At 43.6% G+C, this 11,777-nt stretch overlaps 1 protein-coding gene across 4 annotated transcripts in view; it reads left to right on the forward strand.

Moving 5' to 3' along the window:
- MUSK (muscle associated receptor tyrosine kinase) overlaps window positions 1-11,358 on the forward strand; it is a 54,952-nt gene extending 43,594 nt beyond the window's left edge. For all 4 annotated transcript variants that reach the window (XM_050987148.1, XM_030237549.2, XM_018921556.3 and 1 more), the window contains 4 exons: window positions 1,100-1,289; window positions 1,608-1,799; window positions 7,895-8,043; window positions 9,879-11,358. In XM_050987148.1, coding sequence (XP_050843105.1) covers window positions 1,100-1,289; window positions 1,608-1,799; window positions 7,895-8,043; window positions 9,879-10,555 — 1,208 coding nt within the window. In that variant the 3' untranslated portion in view covers window positions 10,556-11,358. The remainder of the gene's footprint in view (window positions 1-1,099; window positions 1,290-1,607; window positions 1,800-7,894; window positions 8,044-9,878) is intronic.
- The last annotated feature ends 419 nt before the right edge of the window (window positions 11,359-11,777 follow it).

Genomic DNA, 11,777 nt, shown 5'->3' on the forward strand with positions numbered 1-11,777 from the left:
GAAAAATTGACTTGTCACACTATTTAGAAGGTAGGGCTTCAGGCTATTTTCCAAAGTTTAGTTTAGGGTGATTTTTTTTCTCAGTAATACCCGCCCACAATTTAAACTAAAAATAAGCCCAAAAAAGATGGAAACGTCTTTAGTTTTTGATGCAGAAGCTAAGTATTCCTGTAATTTCTTGTTCAAACCATAAAAATTTTAGAAAAATATTTCATCCAAGATTCCCAGTTTCTGGATTTCAGAGCTGAGAAATAAGACTGCATTTTGGAACTTCCTGCACAGGGAACAGTGTTTCTCTGGACGTAAGTGAACACAAGTAATTTTTAGTTTAGCTGGCAATTAAGAAGAGGAAGAAGAAGAAGAAGAAGAAGAAGAAGAAGAAGAAGAAGAAGAAGAAGAAGAAGAAGAAGAAGAAGAAGAAGAAGAAGAAGAAGAAGAAGAAGAAGAAGAAGAAGAGAAGAAGAGTTTAAATTTCTTTCTGTTTTCAAACACTGCATGCAGAGAACAGCATTTTCTAGAATATCTAAGAAACTACTCCACAGGTAGTTATGTGATTTTTTCCGCTAATAATTCAGCCAAGTGTGCTTTAAACTAGTTTTCCACATTTGCCCCATAAAGACACTGAGATGCAAACTGTTGGGGGTAAGAGGATATTTTGGGAAAGTATCAGTCTGTACTTACTTGGTCTTACACTCCTCCCTGCAGATTCCTTTTAGGACACATGATACATTGTGGTTCACATTGTGAACCATTGATCTTTCCCACTGCAGACATTACTATATTTGAATACTGTTGAGTCTATCAGATGTGACCTCCCATTTGTAACTCGTGCAAATATTCTATACCAAAACTGTGCTCCCAGCTTAATGGGAGCTATATATTGGTCGTACCAGATCTTGGATTTTCACATGTGGCAAGCACAAATGGGTTTTGCTTCCTGCAAACCAAGTTTCCCTAGAGTGATCCTCTCATGTGGTCATAGGGCTGTATCTGTAATGTCAGTAATTCCCAGGGTGACAGGCTAGCTCTGTAAATTCCTCTTAGAGAAAGCTCTATAAACTAGCAGAGGAATAACCCTCTGATTTTATTTGCATTACAGCATTGTTACCCCTGGGAACAAGAAAACCAAATGGAGAGACTCTAAATCTTCCCCCTCCTCCTCCATTTTCCCCTACATACTCCATGACTGTTATCATCTCGATCATGTCCAGCTTTGCTCTTGTCGTGATCTTTGGCATTCTCACCCTGGTTTGCTGCCGTCGACGAAAACAGTGGAAAACCAAAAAAAGGTAAAGTTGGAGCTTAATTCAGTGCAAGAAATGCTGCTTTGGGAAAAGGGCTGTCTTGTTTCTGAGAGAAAAGTTCTGTGGACACCTGTAAGGGACAGCAGCTCTGCCTTTGCCTGTGGCAGCCCAGTGTTAGTTCTGTTGAGCTCCTGTGCCAGAGCAGAAGGTGGTGACTAGGGACATGGACACCTTGCTGCAAGGTTCCTTCAGTAGCCCTTCCTTTTTCATCCTGAAATAAATAAGCTCAGGAGGAGATGAAGCTAGTTATCTCCTGATTGAGGGTTGTGCACACACTGACCAAAAATCTCTCTGTTGTTTCAGAGAGTCAGAGACACCAACTCTCACCACTCTGCCCTCTGAACTGCTCCTGGACCGGCTGCACCCCAACCCAATGTACCAGCGCATGCCTCTTCTCCTCAATCCAAAATTGCTTAGCCTGGAGTATCCCAGGAACAATATTGAATATGTGAGAGATATTGGGGAGGGAGCATTTGGGAGAGTCTTCCAAGCCAGGTAAGCAGTCTCTTTGTGAGTCTTCTTTATCTGAAGGTACTTGTGAAAAATCAGCACTGGAAATCATCCATCCATCCATCCATCCATCCATCCATCCACCCATCCATCCATCCATCCATCCATCCATCCATCCATCCATCCATCCATCCACTCAAATGCATATATACCAAATGGTACACAACATTCAGGTTTGAATAATTGTTTTTGTTGTTCACTGCCATCTGTCAATATTTGTTAAACTTTTGCCACAAATTACGTTTTTCTACTCCCTAGTAGATGAAATGCCTTACTCGCACACTAAAGTCTGGTGGAGAAGTTCAGGTAAATTTTGCCAAAATTACTGCCTGTAACATGTGACCTATTTTGAAGATCTTGCATTTCCCAGTACTTATGAATTGTCAGTGTGTGATAATCTCCATTAAAACAGCAGTACTGACCTGTGTAATTATCACAAATGTCATTGTGTCCTGCTACAGTTCAGTCCAAACTGATTTTCAGTTTGATTCTATGGCAAAACCAAACCAAAAATCCCCGAAAAACCCTCCCTACATAGGTCAGTGGGGGAGGGCAGAGGGGGGATGGGCGTATGGTTGTGTGTCTGTGGTGTCCCACCCTGAATGGAAAATGCACACCCAAGATTTGTAGATGCTTGTGGGTGAAAGGAATGGCAAAAGCCAGAGTATCTGCAAAAGTGTACAAACTTTTATTAGTAAATTACATGCCTTCCATGGAAATAGCTCTTTTATTGTCCCTGACCTCCTATATAAACACGGGGCAGTGGGTTTTGAAAAAACAGGTAGTGTGAAAAGAAGGGAGACAAAAAGATGGATTAAAGAAGGAAGGAGAGAAAGAAAAGAAGAAAGGAAAAAAAGAGACCAGTCGTCCTGGCTCCACCATAAACTCAGCTGACAGAAAGTTTATGGTCCCGGGGCACATGTGTGTCTAGGCTTTGTGGGGGTACATTTTTATAGGAAAATTTCTGTGCCCTGCAGCTAATTTCCTCACTTTCTATGCAAAAGAGCAGAAGGTGGTGAATAGGGACATGGACATGGAGTTATCATGGGCAGCCCTTTCTTCCAGACCTTTCTAGAAATGATTTAAGGGCTTGTAGTCTTGAGTGCTCTTGATCGCCCCTTGTAGTCCATTCCCACCTACTTCTAGCCTCATTCCTGCACCTCTGATGGTGGTGTTGTGCTTATCTCCAGGAGTCCGAACAAGGACACTTGTCTCATAAAAATGTTGCCCTACATCTCTATGGCCCCTTTCTCCTGCCATAACAATTCTTGGTTGGCTCCATGGCTATCTGGATATCAGTGTTTGAGTAACACACATAAATTCCCTTATCTCTAGACTTCTACAGTGTCCCCTTTAGTTAGTTTCTCACTTTTTATTTTTGGAATTTGCAGCCACTGTTACCTGTTTTAAACCTAAGATATTAGACAACAGCCCAGTTCTGATAATATCAGAGGTGAGAATGTGCACTTTTGTGAGATAATATGGGAGGTCAGATTGTGCACTTTTACAAATGTGAAAAATATTTAATTGACAACCCCAAAAATGAGGACAATGGAAGATATCTCATTTTTCTTGACAGAATCAATAATTTCTTCAAGATAATCTGGACAATAATAGTTTCCTCCTAAAGTCCCATACCCAAATTCCTAGAAGAAAGTGTACAGGCTGCATAGTTCCCTGCTTAGTCAGGGCAGTAATCTTTATCCTTTGCAGTTAGCAAGTATGAGGAATGGCTTATTTTGTAGCTGTAGGGTAGTGTATGATGATCTCACAAAAACCCGGGGAAGGATCACAGTCCCACTATGGGCCAAGATCTGCTTGGTGAGATGCTTCTGTTGACTGCCAAAGCAAAGGGCTATCCTTGCAAAAATGATAGTCATAATGCGGGTATTTGTAATGTTTATAGTTAAGCTGTTGATGTACCTGCTAGAAAATGAGTTCTGTACAGGTTAGACATGTTACAGCTGGGAAACAGTTTCAACAACTCTGATGGATTTTTTTTCCCCTAATGAATAGATAAATTATTTCTAATGGAAGAAAAGCAAGCATACTTTTCTTTATTACACAGAGAACTAAAAATAACAAAATTCAAAGGGTGCACAGTGGGGTTGTCACAGATGCTTAGCCTATGATGCACTGTTAGCCTGGATGGCCAAACACATCTGAGTTTGAAGCAAGAACACAGCTATGGAAACTGCACAACAGCTCTGCTTGGGGCACTGCACAGCAGGGGCGCAGGGCACCTCTTGTCCCAGCCTCAGTGCAGTGCTCAGGGTGCCCTGAAGGTGCATCACCTTCCTGCTCATGCTGCAGGAGTCTTCACCTGTGTGCCAGCAGGGCAGACATTCTTCTTCCCAAGTGCTGCTTTGGCCCTGCTCTGGGAGCTTTAACACAACTTGAGTACTGCACAGACCTTTCTGACCTCAAAATGACTTTCATGGTTATCAAGAAAGACTTCTCAAAGGGCATTCAAATGTCACTAAAGTTCTAGTTAAGCAAGTGCCAAAGTGGTGTAAAGACCTTTTATGTGGATTTCATCCATTTCAGTGCTGCGATTTATTTGAATTAAGCCTTTTTGTTATTGTCAATGGAAACTGAGAGAAAAAGACACAGGAAAAAAAAAAAGTATTACATCTCAACTAGCATTTGCAAAGTGAGAAGTACCACATCCCAAGAGATGCTTGCTCTCTGTGGCTCAGGGAAGGAGCCACAGAAATATTGCTTTTTAGAGACCTCCTTTTTTATTACCATCTCTATCAAGAATGCATCCAAGTCTTTAGAACTCCTTATAATAAGATATGGACACTTCTGTGCACTGCTGGCAGAATCAATGCAGATGGCTGATCCACCAGTACAAGCTGTGTGTCCATCCAGGTTACTGAAACTATCAAAATCCAAATTATTGCCTTCCCATCTCAGAAGGATAAAATGTACTTTCCTGCATGTGTTAAAAGGACATCTTGAGCTAAGTTTAGCAATCCTCTTACTTCTGCTCTCATGTTTCTCTCTCTTCTGTAAACACAGCTCTGCGCTCAGTGCCAGCGATGCCTTTGCCAGTTGGCTGCTGTGAGTCCTGATTCAGTGTTTACTCACTCCTGGGTCAAGCAACATGTTAGGACAGGAAGTGTCTAGCTATCATTTACTAGCTTCTCCTGAAAGGCTACTGTCTTCACCAGGAACAGCTTCACACTTGGAAGGATAAGGAAGTAACCATGCTTAAAAAAAATTCAGGACCAGGCTCAGGTCTGTCCCAGCTAGGTCTTTGTGGCTGATTCTCCTCCTGGAAGAAGCACGCTGGCCCCACAAGCCACCAGAGCACTAGCTCTGTGCAGCTCAGTGCAGACTAGCATGCCAGTTTTCTTCCAGAGCTGGAGCTGTGTGGTCCAGGCAAAGCCTGAAGATCAGAATTGCCTAAAAGCCTGGGTGTTGAGTCTTTGCTAGTAGGCTGGTATGGAGTTTTTGCTAGTAGGCTGGGAGATCTACACTAAAATGCACAACTTGTTGTCCCCCCTTAGTGACAAGGCTGTTCCTAAGGTCAGAGTTTCTTGACAGAAGTCTCATCATGTTCTCTCCATCTGCAAAGTGTATTTCTCTGACCTGCTGTCTCATATTTAGCTGAAAAATAGTGTGGATGTAAATGAATAAAAAAACCCCCAACCTTCCCTTCCTCCTCAAAAAGCAGCTCCAGCTGATTCAGAGCAGTCTCCTGCTCACATATTAACGTAACCAAAGAATAAGGTAAAGATAGGCTCCCACCAGACTCAGTAGATGTTAATTGCATTATTTAATCATCTAAGAGAAGCTACCCAACTGTTTTGGTGAGCAAGATGGGGATAGGACATGGTCTGAAATACAGGCTCAGACTGCTCCTCATATTTTTACATTGTTACTGCTTAGGAAAGAAAACCTGACTAGGAACTTAAGTCAGACACTCTCTAGATAGGCTCAGAATGAAATTCCTAGCTGGTTAGTTCTTTGAACAGCGTGCACTTAAATGCCAGTTAAGGACTGTGGCTGTCCACCCTGTGCATGATCAGTGTAAATTTCTTCTCAGCTTTTCATTAATTGCAAGAAAGATTACCTAAGTTAATTTCTTGTGATGCTTCCCAGTTCCAGGAGAGAATTAACTTATTTTTCAAAAAACACTCCCCCTTCTGGCCCTCCACCTGAATTCTCCAGGTTCAGAGGCAGCTGTTTCCCCCTGCTACCCTGCAGATGTCCCTCTATCATTTGTGCAGAGACTGTCTTTAGGGAATGAAAGGGGTCAAATTTGATAGCTGTCTGCCAAGACTTCAGACAGCCCCTGCCTCTGTGCAGAGCAATGTGAGTTTCTGAGGTCTGCTAAGAGCTGTACTGTATCACCATGAGCTACCAAAGCTGAAATTTCTGGCTTTTGCCCGAGGGCCACTTTTTAAGTGGCATTGTGCAGCTTAACCACACTTGGTTACATTTAGGTTAGTTTACATTAGAGAATTCAGTGAAATTGGGTGGTTGGGTGTACATCAGCCTGGGGTGAGTTTCTGTCTCCAAAGCAGGCAGAACTGAGCTCTGTCCACCCCTGCTTTGGCACTGTGCTGGGTCTGCTAGTCAGAATCTCTGAGACTATTAGGAAGACACAAAGCCCTCCTATTTTTACTTTTAAATCCCCTATTGCTTTGTTCAGGCTGCTGCTGCTGGCTCTAGTGCTGAGAATTGACTGCAGGTGGTAGGTGCTTGTACTCCTCCCCTCCTACTAGACAGGGAAGTGCTGCCAGCACGGCGGAAAAGGAGGAAGATGTTGTGCTGTAATGGAGGCAGTAGCAGACAAGCGTGGGGTCTGATCCTCTGCTCTAGCATGCCAGCCCTCCTTGCCTGAGTGTCTCAGCTGTGATCTCACCACCTCTGATTCCTTTCTTGATGGACACCCTGCCATCCAGTGACATTTGACATTTACAGCATCCAAGTGCAACTGTTGCAAGTGCCATGGGTCTGAAGTAGAAGACAAGGAAGCTGGAAGTGTGCTTGGAAATTGGAGTCTCCTCTAGGTGCTGCTGAGCAATAAAATAACCTGGCATTCAAGCAGTGGGAGGGCAGTCAGGCTGGTGTAGCAACATGACACACAGATGGGCACCACTCCCCGCGGGCTCTGGCTGGCTACCTGTGTGGAATGTGTTTTAGCTGCAAGGCCCCTGGGAAGAATTTGTGCAGGAAACAAAATGTACACCTGAGGTTTGGTGCATGTGAGAAGAGTGGAAAGTTACTCTTCTCCAGCAACAGCTACCCCTAAATCTTTGGCAAGCCCGGTTGAGAGTGCAGGGACCTGTGGATAAGAAAACAAGTTTGTTGCTCAAAGTCAGGATTCTGCTTCCTAAAGATTTGTGTCTATAAGCTTGGGATGAAGATTCACAAGTATCAAAATGTGTGTACTTACACATTAACTTGTTCTTCAGACAAGGCACAGGTTTGCTTTGTCCCTTCTGTCCTGTCGTGTTTTTCCACAAATCTTGCAGGAATATTAACTGTTTTCTAGACCTCAGCTACGCCACATTACATCCAGCTGAAATTTGCAAATGGTTTTATAACTTGTTAAAGGTGCATATGCATGCCACACATACATACACAGAGAACAGTAACAAAAGGCTATTTTCCTTACAAAACCAAGGGAATAAAATAGATTTATTTTTAACTTCACTGTTACACCCCGAAAGTGAATTATTTGGACTGAAGAGTCTATCCCGTCCTCCATTAAGTTTATCATGTGGTCTCCAGCCTAGGGACCAGTTGCTTTTTACCAGCCTGTTATTTATGTCTTTACCAGACTTGGTAATGAGTCTGTTAGCAGCAAGACCAGTGATCAAAAAAAAGCTATATTGAATTTAGTCCTACCTGTACTTGAACCAAATGAAACACCTCTATAATATGGAATGCATATTGCAGTCCCAAGAGATGAAACTGGGCTTTAGGGTTCCTTCTGTTGGTTCTGAGGCCTTCCATCTTTTTTTTTTTTTTGGTCAGCCTCTCCTTTTGCATCAGAAACAGAACCTATACTTAGTAGGCATGTATTCATCACTGTTGGTTTCCTCTCCTACCTCTCCTTGCAGGGCCCCAGGGCTGCTGCCATACGAACCTTTCACCATGGTAGCAGTGAAAATGCTGAAGGAGGAAGCATCTGCAGACATGCAGGCTGACTTTCAGAGGGAAGCAGCTCTCATGGCAGAGTTTGATAATCCGAATATCGTCAAGCTCTTAGGTATCTCAGTGAGGCATCCTGTTGCTTTAACAAGATGGTGCCCCACATCAAAGCCTCCTCATGCTGCACTGAGCATACTGCTGGCCATCTTGCTGCCTAACTCTATTTCCAGTTTAATAACATTGAGCCAGATGTCTCACAGGGAAGATGTGAACTTCCAGGAACTGTGATTCATTTTGTGGGTACTGAAAAGAAATAGCACAAATCTTGTTAGTTTTATAGGTCCCACTTACTATTGTGATGTCTGAACACTTAATAGCATTAAAAAAAACCAAAATTAAATGAACAAAAAAAGCCAGCCACAAAAACAATCTTTTCCTTTCCTTCCAGTCGCATCCGAAAGGACATCCATCTTTGTTGGATTTTTTTCTGAAGCTTGGCTAATAAGGCACTTTCTGAGAAGAAAGCTGCTGACAAAAATATTATTTTAGAAGACTGTAATTTTTTTTCTGAAGTAGATGTTGCTGGCCACCTTTTTCTGGAAGTCCTGCTCTAAGTTGCATGCAGATCTGATTCTCATGAACAGGGGCATTTGAGATCTTAATTTATTTCAGTAGGAAGCTCCAGAACATTTTAAATGGGTAAACCACAGTTTTGGGAAAGCTGGGTTGATACAGGTACTTTGGCTACAGAAAAGAAAAGCAGGAAAAGCACTAAACTGGACTAAACTTTGTGTTTATTGTTAACACATTTTAGGCCAGAAAAGAACAAAATTACAGGCACAAACTAGTACCACATCACTAGGCTGTGGAGAAATAGCCATGTTGTTGAAAACAGCTTAGATGATAAATCTCTCACATACACTTGTCATGCTTGTCAGATCCTGATGTCATCAGACTGGGAACAACTATTTGTTTTTCCTCAAAAATGCAAATATTAGGTCATCAATCAGAATTTCAGATTTCACAATAAGTTGCATCACCAATTGCTAAATGATGACCCTAAGAAAGTAAAACACATGCATTTTAAATGTTGGCCTTTGCTGGTTAGCTGTTTAATGTTAGGTGCACAAACATTACTATATCACTGTATGATCAGTAAGGCTGATGGAAGTGTGGGTAGTGCTGGCTCACCAGTAAAGCTGATAAAGTGCCAAGCATGTGCCCTTCAGTGGGACTGCATTCTGCATCTAACAGGCATGGCAAATGTCTCCTTTTTGCTGTCTGCTTCTGATTTGTCTTTCTTTAATTTTTGAGTATCTGTCATGCCAAAAGTAATTCCTCAACCAACTTTTTTTTCCATCAATTGTTTAAAAAAAAAGAAAAATCCATAAGGGTGGAAGTTTCCTTGCAATTCAAGAGTTCCACTGGACCCTTGAACATGCCCCTTGTGAATATTTTTGAAGTCTTCCTGCATATGCATATGTGTCACACCTACAACAATTATAGTTGTAATACAACTGTCACAAGAAATAAAAGGATTAAAAAATAACACAATCAGAACTTTAAAGGTTACTTCCTGAAAGTCCTTGCAGTTGCACCCGGGAAGAGGCAATACTTTAGTTAACGCTAACTTAAGCAGGATTAGCTCTTCACTAAACATAGCTCCAAAACTCTGAGTTTTACCCGGGATGTCAAGAAAATTTATGGATGCAGGCATGCGCATGACTTGTTAGCATCAGGCACGGAGTTCAGCATGAGATCCCTGATGAAGAAGCTTGAAAAGAGGCAGCCCCCATGGTGGATGCATGCAAAGTGGATGGCATTTGCATGGTCACATCTCCCTCTGCATTGTTAAAAGCCTCCCTGTTGTGTAAGCATTTCTGTGCTTTTTGGCTGTTGCACGGCAGAACCCTCTTTGCTGCACGAATGACCCTGTGGTCTGTCCCCTGCCAGGCGTGTGTGCGGTTGGGAAGCCGATGTGCCTGCTGTTCGAGTACATGGCCTACGGGGATCTGAACGAGTACCTGCGCAACCGCTCGCCCCGCAACCTGTGCAGCCTGGCGCATGGCAGCCTGGACACGCGGCTGCGCCTCCCGAACCCCCTGGCGCTCTGCTGCACCAGCCAGCTCTGCATTGCCAAGCAGGTGGCTGCTGGCATGGCATACCTCTCCGAGCGCAAGTTTGTGCACCGGGACTTGGCCACCAGAAACTGCCTGGTGGGGGAGAACATGGTGGTGAAAATTGCAGATTTCGGTCTCTCAAGGAACATGTATTCAGCTGACTATTACAAAGCAAACGAGAACGATGCCATCCCCATCCGCTGGATGCCCCCTGAGTCCATTTTCTACAACCGCTACACCACAGAGTCGGATGTGTGGGCCTATGGGGTGGTGCTGTGGGAGATCTTCTCCTACGGCATGCAGCCTTACTACGGGATGGCTCATGAAGAGGTCATCTACTACGTGAGGGATGGGAATGTCCTTTCCTGCCCAGACAATTGTCCTCTGGAGCTCTACAACCTGATGCGCCTCTGCTGGAGCAAGCTGCCCGCCGACCGGCCAGGCTTTGCCAGCATCCACCGCATCTTGGAGCGCATGTATGAGAGGGCTGTGGCCAACATGTCTGTCTGAGGGATGCAGTTCCTTCCTTGTCTCCTGTGCCCACCTGTTTAGACTGACTTGGGCCAGCCCATGAGCTCCTGAGCGATGGTGGCTTCCCACAGTGTCCCACTCAGGGAGGAGAAACAACTTGTTCTACTGCCAAACAAAATATACAAACTGGACTCCTTTTTGCACCTCCTTGAGCGGGACTGTACCTCCCAAACAACAGGGCTGACCTTTAGCCACCAAGACAGGACTTCTCAGGTTGGTGAGAGTGCTGGTCATGCTCAGTACTTGTATTTAGCATTTCCAGGAGAACAAAGTTGCCCAGAGAAGGCAAACTAATATTTCTTCCTAAGCACTGTTTCTTCCCTTCCTAACAGATCCCACCATGCCCTTCTGCATTTACACTCTTGGCTTTTACATTTTTTCCCTCTTTCTCTTACATTTTCTAGTATTATTTAAAAAAAAAAAAGGTTGCAGAGTTCAATCTTCTTTTGGGGATACTGTTTGTTATTTTGCGTAGTGTTTACTATTTTGTTTTTGCAAACTCAGTCCTTTTTGCAGAAAAAGGATGTTTCTGAAGCCATAGGCCACTTTCGTCTTCCTTTTAGCTTTCACTCTCTCACATTACACTAACACTGACAGAGTCAAAACAGGAGCCTGCTGGAGCCACTGGCAGCCACCTGCATCTTCTGTTACAGAGACAGGCAAACTCCTGTCAAGCATGACACTTCCCATTTTCCACTGTGGGAAGTCCAGAGTCACGTTCACTTGATGTTAAAGACTCATCTAAAACCTTTCCTTAAGCATTGCAACATATCTTACCTACCTTCCCCTGAAGCAACAAAGCCATTTGGTGCTGTGGAAGAAATTCATCCCAAAGGCCTGGTGCTGCACCTCGTAGGCATCCATGGTGTATTTATCTGCCACTGCCCCGTCCTCACCATGCCGAAAGCAGGAAGAATTGCATCGCCTCTTGCAGAAGCATGGCAGGTTGTATTAATTGCTTATTTCCTTTTCCTTTACAATCTTTGCCTCCTGTTTCTGGTTTTCCTTCCTGACTGACTCTCCTAAGTCTGACTACAATATTTGCTGGCCACCTTTGTGCTGCAGTTTAGAGACAGAGAAGTAAGGAAGATGGATGTCTGCCACCAGTGTCCTTCAGAGACAACCTGTCAGTTAGGAGAAGGTAGAGAAAATGGATGCACACAAGAAGAATTGCAAACTGTCCATCTGCAGGGCAAAGATG

The sequence above is a fragment of the Serinus canaria genome, chromosome Z (assembly GCF_022539315.1).
Source record: "Serinus canaria isolate serCan28SL12 chromosome Z, serCan2020, whole genome shotgun sequence".
In the NCBI taxonomy this organism is placed as follows: domain Eukaryota; kingdom Metazoa; phylum Chordata; class Aves; order Passeriformes; family Fringillidae; genus Serinus; species Serinus canaria.